At 36.7% G+C, this 18,605-nt stretch overlaps 1 protein-coding gene across 3 annotated transcripts in view; it reads left to right on the top strand.

Moving 5' to 3' along the window:
• The window catches only part of asxl2 (ASXL transcriptional regulator 2), a 128,171-nt gene that overhangs the window by 85,183 nt on the left and 24,383 nt on the right, over positions 1–18,605 (top strand). For all 3 annotated transcript variants that reach the window (XM_088908623.1, XM_088908631.1, XM_088908639.1), the window contains 2 exons: positions 5,928–6,048; positions 9,623–9,766. In XM_088908623.1, coding sequence (XP_088764749.1) covers positions 5,928–6,048; positions 9,623–9,766 — 265 coding nt within the window. The remainder of the gene's footprint in view (positions 1–5,927; positions 6,049–9,622; positions 9,767–18,605) is intronic.

Raw genomic sequence — 18,605 nt, 5'->3', positions numbered from 1 at the left:
CTGTATTTTTTTTAGTGACATGAGATAATGGAAACAAAAGCAGACTTCATGTTTAAAAACACAGTTCTGTTTTATGTCTACCAGGCTTTTCATCTCAATTGTGGTATATAACTTTCAGAAAAAAAAATAACTTCGACATATTGTTTCTGGTATTGTGTTACTTTCCTTATATATCATCAATATTGCTGAGTACTCAAGTGGAATGTGTCTTTGAAAACACATGTATAGTACTGCATTATTTGAGGTCCACAGTATTTTCAAATTTTCACTGATTTTCCTCATAAATGTTATATAATACTTAGAATAAGATTGTGTAACCAGTACCAGTAACCAGTACAGTAAGATATAATATATATATATTGTATAATGTCTTTCTCATTTTAACCCTTGTGCTGGTAAGGACAATAAAAGGCTGAAGATCGTACAGTATGCTGTACCAGTACTTGACTGGAATGCAGCTTCTCCTAAATTAGGTCAAGCTTTGCTTGCTGTCACAGCAAGCACATTTAGCTAATGCTATTTTCCATTCCATTTCTAACTACTGTATATTAAAAATGTTGCATCCTAGACTCTTAAAATACAAATTTAACAAACGCTTTGTATTTCCTCTTCTAGTTTGTTTCATACTGAAGCACTATGAACCTAATCCATGGTTGGTCATTTATTTCTGTAATTCTGAATCATTGTGTTTCCCCCACCAATTTTTTTAATCTGTTTTCAGCCATGGTCTGTGACTATTTTAAGAGTTGCTTCTTGAGAGTTTTACATGTGTTTGTGATTTATAATCTATAACTGAACGTAGAACCTAACTTCTTTTTCAGTTCACATACATTAAGTCTTTTTCTGAAACAATATTCTCAAATTCAACTGATTTATATGGCGGAAAAAAGTGAAATCATGTCTGCTTTTCCTGCTTTGATAAACAGTGGAGCTAAATCATTTGCATAAAAATGTCATTCATCCAGTGCTGGAGCACAAACAAATGTCTCTGGTTGTTTTGAAATGTTTTCAGTGTTACTGGTGGAACAACTCCAGCTGTAGGAAAGTTTATTTGGGTCCCAAGTGCAAACATTTTTTTTTTTCATTTTAAATTTACCTCTTTCTTTCATACACTTTCATACACTTTACAGTTCTCTTCCTTATTCTGCCAAAGACTGTAAAAACTGAAAAAAAACATTGTAAACATTTCACAAAAATATTTTCAGCTTTTAGTTCCTTAATAAAGTGGCCATCTTTTTTATCTCGGAAGCCAGTACCAAAACTTTGTCAATGTATATTTAAGAGGGAAAAAACAGATAAAAACGGACATTTACTGTATTAATCATGTACAGTAATACACAATAACAGGCTCTGTACTTACACAGATACTGTACAGTATGACAGGCTGCATTTGAAAACTGTGGGATTTCCATTGTTAGATGCTATACTATTGAAGATTTCAGAGCTAAAAGACTATAACACCACAAACAGGAAACAGGAGGATGTGAAGTATCTAAAAGTGCATTAAGTCACATAATAAGATTTTTTAGGAGAATCAGCGTACCACTGTAGTAGTACACATACAGTAACTGTTGAATAGATACAGTATGCAAGAAGTTTAGTATAAACAGTAAGTCTTTATGACATATTGGTTTAGAGCAGGGGTTCTCTGTCCTAAAGGACCACACACAAGCTGGTTTTTGTTCCAGCCAACCTCTCAATTACACAATTGAAACCTTAATTGAATTAATAACAGGATTAATTTGGAGTGTTTGAGTGTTTTCAGCTTTTAAACATGTTGGAGATTTGCCTTTTAACTATTTGCATTTTATGCAACATAAAATTCCAATTTTATGAGTGGAAAAAAATATTCCAGTTAAGCTCTTTTTTTGCAAATAAAGCCAAGTTTGGTTTAATCTGAGTCCTAGGTTGTATTTCAGTAAGATTATTGAGAGCTTCCTAGCATTTTGAGCTGCCTGTATGCCTGTCCAGAACTGAGTTAGTGCTTATGTGAAAGTATTGACCTCAGTTCTCTTGAGTTTTTATACAGTTGCCAGTGATGAAGAATTTATTCTGTGGAGTTCAGTTCTGGGTTTTGAGACATTCCATTCACTGAAGACCTATGAGCAGTATTTTTTGGCCAAATAAATGTGACATTTACTGAAGTATGGTTGGTATCATTATTCTTTTAAAATGAGAGATTGTAATCAATACATCTTCCGAGAAGGAGTAGGATGTATAAAGTAAGTAGCTAAATTATTGAGGTACATCTGCCAATCCGTAATTCTTCACTGGTAAGATGTCCAGGGCCAGTCACATAATTTAACCCTTACGCTGTTATAACCCGGTGAGGTTTTTTTTTTCCATCTTGACTGTTGCCTCAAGAGAGTTGTTTTTTCAGTTTACCAATGATTCTTCTTGATGAGTGGGTGGCAATTGGTTCAAATTGTCTCATTTTGCGAACTTTCGCCTCTTTGCTGTGCTTTGTTTTCACAGCAAGGACTGCCATATCATTTTTTCCCACAGACCACAATGAAGTGGCATTCTTGTGATTGTGCCCTTTTACAATTCACAACGGCATGACTACATTTCATCAGGATCTCTGTGGTTTTCCATTGACTGGATGAATTTGTATTGTATTGGAGGCGTGCTTGTACTAACAGTCTTAAATTGAAGTTAGGAGCATAAAATAGCATATTACATAGTATAATATTGTACCACTACTAGATAACATTTCCAGTAAATAAACCCGTGCTACTTGAAAGGAAGAGAATGTTTTCAACCAGCATAGCAAACTGGATTTATGTCTGAAGACATTGAAGAAGGCATTCATTTATAAAGTTCCCAAGTCCTGCAATATGGAGTTTTTGAATGTACTGCTTTGAAATATGCAGCCTGAAATACAAAACTCCTGTGTCTCAAAAACAAAAATAATACTGTACATACTAAATGGTCATTTTTGTGATCCACTGAGAGCTTTGTAAATGTGGGACACATCAAAAAGTATAATGTAGCAAATAAAAGATTTAACAAATGATATATCAGTGTCACTAAATGGTACCATGGAATTATAAGAAATAAAAAAAAGAAACGTTTTTGCACAAATTGCAAGTTGCACAAATTCAGTCAATTCAACATTATTCAGTCTCTTGTGTTTCTGTCTCCTGGGCTGTTACTGTAGTCATCAAGCAAACTCTAGATCAAGTTATTTTTCTACTGTTAACCATGTATATAGTTTACTGAAAGGTACTTTATAGAATGTTCTATAAAAAATGGAGGTTTATGTGTGTTGAATTATGTAAGATAAACTTTTGGGTGAGAAAGTCAGTCCTGATACCAGCTTGTTGAATAAGAAAATTTACAGACCCCACTTGACAGAGAATGTCAAGCATCGTGAAGCAGTGTCTTTATTTTTTATAGGCAGTCTGGTTTCAGAGAAAGCTGGCACTACTATGTTCAAACACATTTAGAATATTTGGATTTAAGCACCTCAGAGATAAATGCCATACTCTTCTCATCTGCGAGCTGCATTTGTGGTTTTCAGTCATTTCTGGTGTGTTAATTAAACCATGGGCAGAGAGAAACTAAGCCAGCAATGGGGGCCGAGAGCCCCATGGGATTCTCTCTTCTATAATCTGGTGACTCCATGGATTTTTATTATACTCTTAATTAAAATGCAAATTATTACAGAAATTGTACCATCAGGTTTGATAGCTGCCTTCAATAGTGTAACTGTCAGGTTTTCTCATTTAACCTGAATTTCTTTTTTTTAATTTCTGTTCTGTGAGATATAAATATCCTTCACTGTTGTGTTCTGATTATAAGACTCATATTACTACACTTGTAAAAATGGGGGAGAATGGGCAGAATGCCAGTCAATCGCAGGGCAGACAGACACAAACACTAGGGACCAGGGCCAGGTAACCTACTAGATAACACTTCAGCACTGTGAGGCAGCAATGCTAACCACTGCACAGCCTACAGTATATACTAATATGCAGGAATTTATTTTAAAAAAATATTTAAAAACTCTGCCTAACAAATGAATGTCCTTGACATGATAAAAGTCTACTGTCATCAGTAAAATTTGGTCTGTGGTGAATCATTCTGTTTTGTTTTTTGTAAATTGTGTAAGCAATAGAAATGTCAGTGTCAGCAGAGATCATTTTGTTAACATTTGAAGTACAAAACACGGGACTCCCTTTGGACTCCATTGCAGCCTGATGCTAAAGAGTGGATACAATGTACAAGAATTTAGACCACTGACCAAGCTAGATTGTAGACTAATTACTAATGGGGACCCCTCTTTGTGTGCTCAACCTGTACTGTAGGCAGGTCTGTACTGTAGGTTGGTCTGCTCTCTATTGCAAAAGCAAATTCTCATACAACTAGTGTTGACCCACAGACCGCAGCCTAGCTAGTTAAATGTAGCCTGTAAGTGCAATAATACTTCATATACAGTAGCTGTTATGGATCACTGCATTGTGAAAAGGAAATCAGCCCATTATTTTCAAGAGGTTCCTGCACCAGAAATATCACATTGGCACCCACCTTCCTGTTTTTCATAAAGTTACACAATTAAAATGCTATTATTCTGTTGCTGGTGTTCTTAACTCCTGGGCCATTTTTGTAGTCATCAGGACTAGAACCTGAGGAGCTTCTCCTTGAGATGGGCAGGTGGCTCATCTTTTAAAATATAATCCAATGTAGCATAAACTTGAATGCTTGCATATTTTTTCTTCTTTTCAGGTTATTTTAGAGGATTTAATTTTTCGAATTTGTATGTGAGGTCCAAAGTTTTTAATGATATGTGAACAACACAGTTAAAACTCATATACTTGTATTTTTTAATGAAAAAAAATACAACTGAAAAAGTAGTTTCCCATCAAAATAATACAGAGAAAAAATATTGCTTTTAGAAGATATTTCAGAGTCAAATGAAATATAGTCTTAAGTCAGAGTTAGTTTTTCTGTATTGTCTTGCCTGCTACAGTTCAGATCAGCTTTGATGAGAAATTATAGCCAAAAAATACATTGCCACATATTACACCTCAAATATTTTAAAATTTAGATTTCATTTTTGTAAACTTTTTATATATGTGTGAATTTGTATGAATACTGTATAAGTATATACATACAGTACACATCCAATATACACATACTGCATACTATATGTGTAGACCTGTATTTTTCCACTTCATTTCAGAATTCACATAACGCCATCTATGAGGTGTAACCTAATTACATTGTGCACATTTATTCGCATTCATCCCTGCTGTCATATGTTATGTGTGCAAAAGGATTCAAGACACATATTGAGATTTTTATTCTGACTACATCCTCAGAACCGTGAAGAGAACAAGTTATGAGTTTCTAATTAAGAGTATCACCCTTAAAAAAAGGTCAGTTTAACATCTCTCAGAGAAGTGGTCATCTGGGATGGCAAGCTGTTCATCTTCAGAGCAGTAACTGATGTGCTGAAATGCTTGACTAGTGGTGCAGGCTGTTAAAAAAAAAACATCTTTTAGCAAATACTGCTGCTGCAAACGAATGTGGAGTAGCTTATCTGCAGCAGATGTTTCTGAAAGGTGGGGTTTGAACGTTACAGATTCATGTTTTTTTTTCTATGCCTTTTAATTAACTGATCTTGAGGTTTTCAAAGGAGATGATCACACTTGATGTTTGTAGATTTTTAGCTCTAAGCTGGCGATTCCTTTCATCTTTTTGAAAGGTTTAAAATCTTTATCTTTGACTGTTTATATACCGGGTACAGGTGTGACAATCAAACAGAGTTCTTCTTTTGTTGCATTAAATGTAACACTTAGAGAGACACACCAGGTGCTGCAAGACGTCACTGAAGAAAAAAATCAGTTGGTTTCAAACTGTGTTCTGCAAAATTTACATATTTTTTTTTCCCTGTGCCTTCCCCTGCGCTCACACACATGTAGGCCCTGAAGCAGCAGCAGCAGAAAAACCAGCGCAGGCAGGGAGGGATGCCCACATCATCTAACCCCCGGCTCATCCTCAAAACCGTGAAAGACATGGGGGACCAAGCGGCTTCCAAACCCGGTAGGTGTAAATCACAAGTCAGCTTCGCTGCAAACGAACCGGTGTGTGTGAAGGTAGTTGGGGGTGGGTGGAGTGCTTGTCTGGGATTTAGATGTGTGCTGAATGTGCAACAATAACCCCTTTACATGCACAAGCCGGATTTTCCACATGGCTTGCCTTGGAAATCTAGAGCACCTCAAAAGAAAATTGGTAAGCTGAGCATTTGCATGTTTTTGCACACTAAGCAGTTTCAGCAGTTTTATGTACGAACACACAAATGGGGGAGCTTGAGGAACTCATAAACCAAAATGTTTCCAATATAATTTTGAATACGTGCATGCAGTTGTTTAAATTGATTGTCACCTATGGCTTGTATTGCTTTTTGTGCCTGTTTGTGTCTGTGTTTTCCTATTGGATGGAGATAATAGGCTTTGACATAAATCATAATTTTATAAACAACTGCCTAATAGATTTTTATGGAGGTAGTATTAGAACATTTTAAGACAGTTTAAGATAAAACCAGAAGGTTCTTTTTGATTACTCTTTGGAATTCCTGAAGTACAACTAGAGTTTTGCTTGTACTGTACCATCTATGTGTCTTTTCTACCTGAGACATCTTTGTCTCTTGCTGAAAGACTGTCTTTATAGTTGAAGGGCCAGACTAGAAGCTCATTACATAATGTACAGTGTCCTGAAAATGATCCTACTTCAATTAGATCCCTGGCTAAATAAAAGTTTGACATTCTAGTGCAGAGAGCCATCTCTTCCAAAGGTGACATAGTCAGATTATTTAGGAAATCAAGTCTTAGAAAGACTGGGGTGACTTTTTCATATCTCTTTCTGTCGGTAGTTGCTTCCAAACTTATAACCTACAGTATATTGTACTTCTATCCACTTTAGATTAATAGTGAGGTGTAAAAACAATGTGTGTATTTCAAGACAATATGTTATCTACGAGGAGACAGGCTTTGTTTTTTTATAAGAAACAGCTGTTGCCACCAAAGTACAAACTATCTTGACTTCTACTTTTTGTACCCCAGACAAGTTCGGGATTTTTCTGATAACAGTGCCAATGGGGTTCCAGGTGATCAAACACAGTTAACTGTCTTTCCCATTTGAGAAGGAAGAGGAAAGACAACACGGCTTATGAGATATATCCTGCATAGATGAAGCCATTGTTTGCTTTTCATAGACATCCATGTGTTGACATACAGGCGGTGTGGGAGTGTTTGGTTTCTCCTGCTATAGCTCTCAGGCATAATTACACTTTATACAGCGTTTTAGAAAAGAATTGTGTGCCTTCTTCCATGTATGAATTCGTTTATGACAAATGAATCAATAGCACGTTCCTTGTGTTAATGGAGGAAGCTCTTCTGTCCTTATCATCACTTTTAACAATTGGATAAGTCACTTATAGTTAATTCATTACCACTCAGGTTGTGGCATGCAGGGACTGTTTATTGGTCTACCATCAAAAGATTTGTTTTACAAAAAAGCAAATATTTTTTCAGTGTGTACAAGCACATGGTTGTTTTCTCAAAAGAAGGTTTTAGAGACAGTTTGGAAACGATCGTCCAATAGCATTCTTTTGATCTTGTGTGGTTTTCTTCTCTGTAGTACCACACTTACTGTAATAATAATAATTGCTTACACTTTTATAGCACTTTCCTGGACACTCCACTCAAAGTACTTTACAGGTAATGGGGACTCCCATCCGGCACCACTAATGTGCAGCTATTAACACCTCTTCCAGCAGCAACCTTACTTTTTCCCAGGAGGTCTCCCATCTAGGTACTGACCAGACTTACATCTGCTTAGCTTCAGTGGGCTGCCAGTTGTGAGTTGTAGGGTGATATGGCAGCTGGCCATACTATTATCTCAAGGCAGAAACACAGACATGCACACACACCACCACCAGTTTTTCCAGAACCCATTTAACCTACCAGTATGTTTTTGGACTGTAACACCCAGAAGAAATCCACACCAATATGGGGAGAACATACAAACTCCATAGTGATAGCAGCCCAGGAATTGAAAGAGTAAGAGTTTGTGTCCGTCTGCCCTCCAATGAACAGGCATCCCATTCAGTTAGATAATGGATAGATGAATTGATAGTATGCAAGATGAGCTCAGAGGTATAGCTGTTACAACTGTTATAATTACAGCAGTATTAATACCCGATCTTGTCTGATCTCAGAAGCTAAGTGAGGTTAGGCATTGTTAGTGCTGGAAAGGGAGACCTCAAAGGAAAATCATGTTGGTCTTATGCTGTAAGTGGTGTTGGTGGACCAGTAAGTGCTACTTTTCCCAGTGTACCATTACTGTATGTCCAAACCAATGCCCAGAGTGACCTGGCTAAATTCCATTCCGGTCTTGAACCATTTCACCTCTCTAAAGATCCCCTTTAATTCAAACTGTGGAGTCATTTCTCACTATAAATGCAAAGAAAATAAGGTTACAAATGAAATGAGTTTTTTTGTCCTATCTAGCCTGTTTGATTTTCTTGAAAGAAGCTTGAATATCAGCTTTGACAAAGATGGGTGGCTCGTTCCATTCTCCTTCAACCCTTTTGTGTAAAAAAGTGCTCTACCTCCACTGTAGGACACTGCTGGCACATAATGGCTGCTGTGCAGCATTTAAAGTGGGTGCTACACTTACTGTAAGTGGTAGATGACATGGGCTCCCTCTTGTACAGTATGTGTAAAGAACTTTGGGATCAGAATGAAAAGCACAATTAATTAGTAAATGTATTACATTTTAATACATTTGCAAATAACCTTGTAGCACCATAGACTATCACTTTTTAATGTCTGTCCAATTAAGTGTTGTTTAATTTTAGCTGAAATATGGTTAAGTACATGTTATTCTTGAACTTGTCTCAATTAGCATTAGGTTCTATCCACATATGGCTGTTTATCTAGTGTGTCATTTGCCAAAAATATCAATTTTTTAAAGACACATGTTCCAAAAATCTGAAGTAAAGGAAATAACATCTACACTCCTGTGTTATCACATCAGTCAGGATAATCTTAAAAATTCTTAATGCTTGCTTGTCATAGCACATACCGGCCCATCATGAATATAGCCCATATGAAAATCCTAGTAGATATGGATTTTGTAACTTATTATAATTTGTGTGAACAGTATACAGTATACTATATACTGTATATAAATCAATGAAAAGCACTTTTTCAAATGCAGGCAAGAATGCAGAATGCTTTCTTCTTTGTTGACTATTTCTATGTCTATAATAAAACCTGCAGATAAGCCTCTTTTGTGATGTACAAATCTGTTTTGTTGTGGATGTATTTTCTTTTGGCAGTGCTGTGGCCTTCCCTTTAACATTTTGTTTGTAACCTGCATATAACCTAAGAGGTAATGTTGACATTTGGATTTTAGGAGTTTTGTGCAGTATTTTGGTGCACCCAAAGCCAGTGGTTGTGGCTTTGGGGCAGAACCATTGATATGAAAGGCAGGTTTCTTTATAAATGCATTTTTCTAAGGTGGGCAAGGCTGCATTATGACATAATTCAGCTAGTAGGGTGCTTTTGCTCTGGAGAATAAGGCTCCTGAGTCTGCCTCTTTATCTTCACAGAATGGGAGGTGAAGCAGTCAGACAGGCGGTCCGCTAGCCCCCAGAATTCCACTTCCAGCTCCTCCTCATCCTCAGTGAAAACTGACCTGTCTTCTTCTGCCACTGTCAAGAAGGTGTCCCAGAGATCTGACAGACTGAATGCAAGTGAGTGTGTTCAGCCTGTTGCTTTTATATTTGTGTCTAGGTGCACATCTTTTTGTGCTTTCTTTAGAGATGCATTCCACTAAAGTTTTCCACAAAGTTATTTATTTTTAGGTAAGTCAACAGTAAATATTTTACAAAGTAGTCAAATACTACCTCAGCACCATGCCTCTGATTATATTGTGTTATTTTACAGTAGTTCAGGTGGAGGTTAAGTTCTAATCTTGCACTTCCACTTTCCTGTTCATTAGAGTTTCCAGACACAGTACAGTGCTGCACACATCTTTTCTAGCACTCTGCATAGTGTGCTTCATTATAGACAGACTAGTGTCACATTCAGCTTTGCTGGGACATTACCTTCATCATGTACATCCAGGATCTGAGTTGCTTTCACTTTAGCCCCAAACCTACACCAAAAGCAAGAGGCCTTACACCCACCATAGTGTTTGCATTTTTCTTTCTGGTCTCCTGATGTCAGCAAACTTTCCAGAAACTACAAACAACTGCTGCAGTTTTGTCCCCCTTATCCTTCCCTCTCTCTTTCTAATCTTGCCTGTTCCATTCTCCTTCATTACCTCTTTCTTGTCTCCATTTCTGGTCAAGCGCCCATGTTCCACACCAACAGCTCAAACAGATATCTGTTATTTCATCTCTTTCTCACCCTACTATCTTTCTTTCACTGTCCACCACAGGGGCCTCCAGTTGCTGACTCCCACTCTTCCCCGCAGGTGCAAGCATACTGCATCAGCAGACCTGGGCTTCCTTATTCACTCTCATGCTGTCCCTAGTGCTCAGGCCTATGTAGCTACAGCTAAAGTCTAGGGGGTTAACCCTTTATTTATTTGGTTGGTGTCCAACTGGTCGATGTCAGCCCTCAGATCTTCCCCCTCCCAACATTTCCAACTGCATATGCAACTTATATTCATTCTCTTTCAGGGGTTAAGCTCGGAACATGTTCTTATCCATTACATCCAGCAAACAGCCCCTCTCATTTTCCACATCAGACTACTCCTGTAGGCCGCTGCAGTGTTTTTTACTACCCACCACATATTCACATATTTCACAGCATATTCAAATCTACTCATTCAAACAAACTCAATAGTGCATCATGTGTGCTTTTCATTACTTACACACAGTCTGCTCAGTTCAGCAAAAACCTTGGCTGAACTGACTTGCTCTTACTGTTCCTCAGTACTAATTGCCAACCAGCATTGTCCTTTCCACGGCCAGGCACATTAAAGCCAAAGCACTAACCACACTGTCCCTAATATTATAATTTGACCAAGGAACTGAAGTGGTGTTATTGAGCAGAAATTGGGGTGGAAGTCAGATTCTAATCTTGCACTTCCATTTCTGAGCTCATAAAAGCTCCAGGGCTGAACACAAGAACTGAGCACATCTTTTCTAGCACAACTCTCTCTGTTGCAGCAGTTCTCCTTGGTTCATACCTCTTTAGTGAGGGGGGATGTGGCAGCGCTGATCTCTGACCAGTTGTGTCTTTTCCTAAGTCAGGCAAATTAATGTCAAAGTAGTAAGCACACTATCCCTTTGTATTCATTGTCTTGTTTTGGCATTATTAGTATTTGACTAAACAACTGAAAAGACTGCTAAATGCTACATCACAGCAGTGTCCACAACATGTCAGCGACTTGCTGTTTTCGGAAAATCACCTTTTGTCTAACATTTTTAGAGACATAGATTTTGTATTTGTAAGGTGTTACATAAAATTTGCACAATGGTAACATTACATTCTGTTGTGATTTTGTGAAAAAAAGATATTCCTTTAAAGAGGAATCTGGTAAACTTTGTGTTGAAGCTTATGGCCCTTAGGGTTCGTTTTGTAAAAAGCAAAGTATTTATCTTTTCCCTAAATAGAAGAAAAAGTATTAATTGGAACAACCAAGAGATCTTTGGCAGTAGATATTTTAGTTTGTGTTTTAATTATGACAGCTTCATAACCAGTAATAAAACAATAATATAGGTATTATGTAAAATGCATGGTGTATTCCCTCTGTAATATTAAGTCTGAAATACTCAGAATAATGACATTATTTTCCCTGAGACAAAATTGCACATGACAAGAACAATCAAGGCATCTTTTATACATTGAAATGACGTGTTTGACATGAAGATACATAGGAGTAATAAAAGTGACACTAAAAGGATAGAATGCTGCACAGGTGATATTTTATTTTACCTCTTCTCTCAATCTTTGTTTTACCCCTGAAGCTACAGCATGCTAAAAAAAACTGTCAGATGCCTTTGCCAAGCCTTGAGCAACGCATTTAATCTAATTATTGTGAATAAATCTTCAGGAAGAATATTGCTCAAGTCTTTTCTTTTTTTTGTAATATCTATTTTATTACAGAAACATAATTATATAATCCAGTTTATGTAATATGGCTTTCTTTAAACTAGAATTTTATACTGCTTTTATGCTTCCTTAAAAGAAAGAGATATAGACAACTTATGTTTATATTAGAAAAAATAAGTGCAACATTATAAAACTGAAATATTTATAATATAATTTTAATAGAATCACAATTAATTTTAACATTAATTAATTATAATTAAATTAATATTATATTATAATATTAATTCCCATTAAATCACAGAAAAAGTGACAAATATAAATTTTAAAAATTCACAAAGAAAAATGGAGACCAGAATGTATTTGTCATTAAAAACTTATTCCTAATGAGTTTCATTACATTGTAAGATATATGTTAAAAGTCATTTAAAAATATGCTAACAATGCAGTTTAGAGTTGTGTCAATAAAATTCAAATGTATATGTATATGTCTGGCTGTTAAGTCATACAAAATTGAAAACATATCCATTTCATTTAAATAGGACCATTTAATTTAGGATCTACAGCCTCAGTGTTTATAGCAGCCTTGGAATAACACATTCAACTGCTAAAGAAATGTTTTGGAAAATGATAGAAGTGTAATCAATCAATTTCAGATTACTTTACACAAAGATAGTAGATAAGCTATATGATCTATGGTCCAGATTATGCATGGATTATGGTCCTTTGACTATAAAAGACCAAAATGTCTGTCTGTGACACATCAGGTAGAATACTGTATATGTGACAACATACTGTATACTTGATCTCTGTAGGACAGCTATTCCTGCAGAGTTTCAAAGAATAAGCACTGTCACCTTTTTTAAAGTTGAAATAAGTAAACAAGACATTGTAACATACAGAGCCTTACAAAAATAATCAGACACTTCCAATTGTGGTCCATTATGTGAAATTACAAAATGATGCATCAATACTTTTAAATTAATATTTTATTCTTTTAAATACTCCCAGTGCTCAAACTGAAGACTTCTGGGGTTAAGATATGTTACAGAAAACGTCAGCAAAAACTAAAGAGAAAAAGATAAATATGTTGATTGCATAAGCATTCAGACTTGAGAACTCAACATTTGGTAGAAAATTTGGCAGCAGTTACAGCCACAAGTCTTTTTGGGTAAGTTTTTATCAACTTTGTACGCCGGCTTGATACAATTTTTGCCCCTTCTTCTTGGTATATTTGCTCAACCTCTCAAGTTGCTTGGGTATTGCTTATGGGGAACAGTTTTCACTTCCGCTTGCTTGCATATATATGTATTTCACTTCCCTTTGTATGTCTCTCTGACAACCCTCCTGTTACCACATCTAGACCTTTGGAGCAGCTCCCTAACTCGATCCTTGCAATAGAGGAGGGGGTCCTCACGTTTAGGCTACCATTTCCTCATCTACAGTAGGTGAATCAGACCAAATACTCTATACGGTATTTACGTACAGTACATACTTCAGCCCTTTGTTGCATACCTTAGGATATAACCAAATGACTGAAAATGATCCCATCTGTTTTGGCAAGCTTCTGTCTCTGTTGATGAGAAGCTGACCACCATGCTTTACAATAGAGATGGTGTTGACTGAGTGATGCACTACATTGGATTTCCATCAGATGTGATGCTTTGCATTTAGACCAAAAAGTTCCAGTTTTGTTTTGTTTTTAGTGACGTGTTTGCACATGGTTTTTTTTTACTTTTTTCTTTTTCTGTCTGTATTTGACCCTCCATGAAATTCATTAAAACATACATGTAGAAGACGAAGACGTTTGTGCCCACTTTATCATGGAATATAAAGACTGTACCTTGAACAGATGAAACCATAGTAGTATGTGAATCTCACAGAAATAAATGACTGACAGTTTTGTTCATTGAGTTTATACTCTAAGAGTGCATTTTGTTTGACTTCCAAGAAAACTAGCATATATACAGTACAGTATACACACCATAATTTTGCACATGCATTTTATGGTGTTGAAAACTATGGATAATGGGTGTTCTGGGGTAACAAAAAAAGTTTTGAAGTCTTTTGCAGGAATAAGAAAAAAGTAAAATTACTTGTCATAATTTTGTCTCAGCAATTATTGTAGATACGTTCTTTTATCAATATCATCCTTCCATGAATTTTCTAACTACATCTTCAGGGGCATGAAGGAGCTGGAGCCTAGCCCGGCAAGCAACAGGCAGAAGGCAGAGTACCAGTGCATCACAGGGCACATACAGAATCAAACACACTCACACCAGGTCTAATTTTCCCAGAAGCCAGTTAGCCTGCCATTATCTATGTACTGTGGAAGGAAACTGGAGCCCCCTGAGGAAACCCATGTAAACATGGGGACAACATACAGACTCCACACAGATAGTACCCCAGGTCTGGAATTGAACCCAGAGCCCCAGCACTGCAAGGCAGTAATGCTAACCACTGCACCATTATGCCACCTACTATTTTAGATGTGTTTGCTATATGTTGGTTACATTTTGTTTACAAGAATACATATACTGTATACGCACACAGTTACCTTTTAAATATCATTTGCTAGCATAATTCTTAACACAAATTCTAAAAATGCATGCCGATTATTCTTTTAAATTGTATCCCACGTTTATGTTTGTAAGAAGATTGATTTCCTGGATACTTCCATCTTCCATCCCCTATCCTTACTGGAAAACAATTACAATTTAACAAAGGTACAAGATGTTTTTGAAGATACATAATTAGAAAGCATATCCGCATTATTTACCCTAATGAATCCCAGATGTTTTTTGAAAGTACAGCTTCTTGGCTTAATTACCAATAATCTGTTACATACTCTAATATATATTAGTCTGTTCATTAACAATATTAAACATTTGTTTTTACATTGTACAATACATATGGAATAAAGAGGTCTGTTAATCCTAATGTTTATACTGCATTCATAATAATTACTATAGGTTTGTCTGGTTTTTAGAAGATATGCTGCCATTCCAGGTTTGAGCATAATAAAAACAGATCTCTGCACACTGGACACAACTTGCAGTGAACTATAGCTCATGAAAAATGTACCCTCTTGTTTTTCAGAGCACATTAAGGGATTTTTATATGTTTTTTTAGGTATTGCAGCGTGTATTCTTTAGAAAGTTAGAAATAATAACATGATAATACAGTATATATAATTATATAATATAATATGATGTGAAAAATAATTTAGAGATTGTTTTTCAAAGCTAGCAGGAGAACAAATTGCACAAGTGCTATTTCATTTTATTAATGTGCAGGAAAGCCACTTTTATCAAAAGAGTAAAGCAAGTTTACGATCGGCTGCCCTACTGCTTCTTTTAATCTTTAGAAAGCCAAAGCAGTGTTTGCCAGACTCTTCAGATTGGACAGATATATTAAGATAGATTACTGGATGCTGCTCTTATTTTTTTTCTCTTTCTCACATGCAAGTTTACAAATTATCACTGCCGATACATAAGTGAAAAACAACAACAGAATTGATGTTCCCCATGTTTAGTATTGTAAGTATGTTATCTACATAATATCTTCCGTTTGCCCTTCTTAAAATTAACTGCTAAATGTTTGTCATGGTTGTCACATTTAATAGTTATCAGAGTTAGCATTTAAATAACTAAAGTATTAGGAGTATTGATTTTACAAGTGCCAGACCATCATTTCTATCAGTAGAGTAAGGGTTAATTTAGTTGAAGTTGCTGGGGAAAAGGAGATTTTCAAAGTTCTCTTTTTTTGATGGATTGGTTTCATTGTGTGTAATTCATTTCCTTTTTAAACCCTCTACTGCAATGCGTCATTTTCAGATGGCACTGCATTTTCAAATGGAATTAAGAGATCTCAGATAAAACTCTTTCCCCTGTGTTTGCCACTAGCACCAAATTAAAAAATATTTTGCACTCTGCAACATTTAATCACATTTTGTGCCATGGAGGGCAGGAAGAAAATAATTTTGTCTGAAAGGCAAAAACACTGAGAAGCATAAAGAAATTCTTGAGGTGAAATAGTGAAAGGTATTTTTGAACATTTCCAGCAGTTTAAACTCTAATGCTAGCAATTCCAATTTAGCTTTGCCCTAAGTACATTCATATAGACATACTGTATATGTAAGGGATGCAATTGCGGGATGAAAATAAACATACTCTGGAAATTGTATTTGAATTGTAACATCTGTTCTACGTGTGAGGTGATTAAACATCAAGTTTCCAAAATGTGACCAGATGGAATTTGAATTTACCCATAGTGCCTTTGCCACTGATAACAGTGAAACACATTCCAAAAGAACACTGCTAGGTATAAAAGCTTGGGCTGTCCCTTTTTGTGGTGACTATGCAGCGTTATCTATATGAAAATGAAATGTAGAAAACCAAAAGAATGCTGCACAAAATACATAACTATGCTTAGTGGCACTGAGCCTGATACAGAAGATGACATGAGAGATTATGAGATCCTTCGTAATCTCTAGAGCACTAAATTCCCCTGCAGTCCCATCTTTTCGCATGGTTTATAGTGTGGTTATGAAGTCAGGGGTGACTTTGAGTGGCTGTGATCGAATCCTGGCAGTGGTATTGCTACATCTGTCGCAACATCCGTGCATTCTCTAACTGCTTTATCCAATACAGGCTTGTAGGTGACAAGCAGGATACACCCTGGATGGAACACCAGTCCATTGCAGGGCACATACTGCACACAGACACAAGCATGTACACACTCACACCAGGACCAGTTTTCTCAGAAGCCAGTTGTGGGAGGGAACTGGATCCAGAGGAAACCCACACGATCATGGGGAGAACATACAAACTCCATGCAGACAGCACCACAGGAATTGAACCCAGGGCCCCAGCACTACAAGGCAGCAATGCCAACCACTGCACCATCATACCGCCCCTTGTCACAACTTCTTATCTCCCAAAATAGTTGGCTGGTAGACCAATGAAGTGAAAGACTGAGAAACAAAACAGTGCTGCTAAAACCAATGCAATGTGCTGTCTGACAATTCTCTGTGTTTAAAAAATGCTGCTTGTATGCATATCCGCTCACTTCACTTAAAAATTGTCAGTAGCTGCTCTCCTCATTTCTGTGTTGCTGCATTGTTACGCAACCAGAATAAGACAGATGGTATACAAATCATCATCTCTATCTTAATGCATTCATTTAGAATTACTTTCTTGTTTAAATAAATGACATTCCCAAACTCCAAGACTACTGTATACTCCAAGGGTGGCCAGCATTGGTCCTGGAGACCCATTATCAAGCAGATCTTGATAGTCAGCCTTAAATTTTCAATTTTGTCAAGACCTGGGACTTGATCAGTTGTGATCGGTTTAGGAAGTTAATTGGTTCTGTGAAGTTAACGAATAGCTAACTGTGGATGTTGACATTTGGCAGTTTTTAATTTCATATGAATTCTAAATTCGGTGGCACAGTGGCGAAGTGGTTAACATTTCTGCCTTGCAGCACTGGGGCCCTGCGTTCAAATATTTGTCTGGGGTGCTATTTACATGGAGTTTGTATGTTATCCCTGTGATTGCATGGGTCTGAATGCTTTGGTTTCATCCCGCAGTCTGAAGACATGGTGTACCCTGCCTGGGTACCCTTGCTGGGATAGGCCCCAGCTCCTCCGCGACCCTGAATTGGAAGAAAATTGAAGAAATTAGGTTTCAAAATGGATGGATGATCTCTAAATTACTTAATTGAAACACCACCTGTGTAAGTGGTCAAAATAAAATTGTTCTGGCTGCATAGAAATTAATGTAGTTGGAACAGCAATGATTTAAGAGTGATCCATAAAACTTGCTGTGGTCTTCAGGACAAGGGCTTACCACCCCGGTACCGTATGTTCAGTGAAATTGCATGTAGACGTCAACTGTTTTTAATCAAACTAATTCCACCTTATTATAAAGCTCATAAAATGATCTATTCTGACTTGCCTACTTGCTGGATAACAAACAAACAGTAAAACTAAATTAAACCAAATATACAGTAATACAGGCCTTTAGTCACAAAGTGGGTACGTGTGCAGTCCAGTGGAATTGACCAGTTGTCAGCATCTGTTCACATAAATGTCGGCAAAACCTGAATTCCACCCATTCTCTGCAGCGCTGCACTGCGGAATACCTCCCGTGTACAAGTGAATTGAATTCAGCATTATTTTCTTAATCTTCCTGATGGATTTTTAATACTTGTGTAACATGCCATCTTTAGCTTTCAGACTTTTTACAGGAGTAATAATGCTTTCATGTTCCAAATATGTTGTTTATTGTATATGTGGAATATATAAATTCTGAATTCTGAACAAATGCAGTTAGCAATAAATGTGCAGTCTTAGTGGGAATTGAAACACTCTAATTGACAATCTGGGGCATCTTTGGCCTCAGGTTTTCAAAAAATCTGTCCACCCCACAGACCATGCAGAAATGCATTGTGGACTTCTCAGTGAAACAGAGACCTATCCTTTATGACTCATGGTTCCCTCTTGGACTGGTCTACAACTGACCAGTG

Source organism: Atractosteus spatula, chromosome 2 (genome assembly GCF_055471065.1).
Source record: "Atractosteus spatula isolate fAtrSpa1 chromosome 2, fAtrSpa1.hap1, whole genome shotgun sequence".
NCBI classification, from domain to species: domain Eukaryota; kingdom Metazoa; phylum Chordata; class Actinopteri; order Semionotiformes; family Lepisosteidae; genus Atractosteus; species Atractosteus spatula.
The sequence above is the reverse complement of the archived record's forward strand: the minus strand, read 5'-3'. Positions and strand labels throughout refer to the sequence as shown.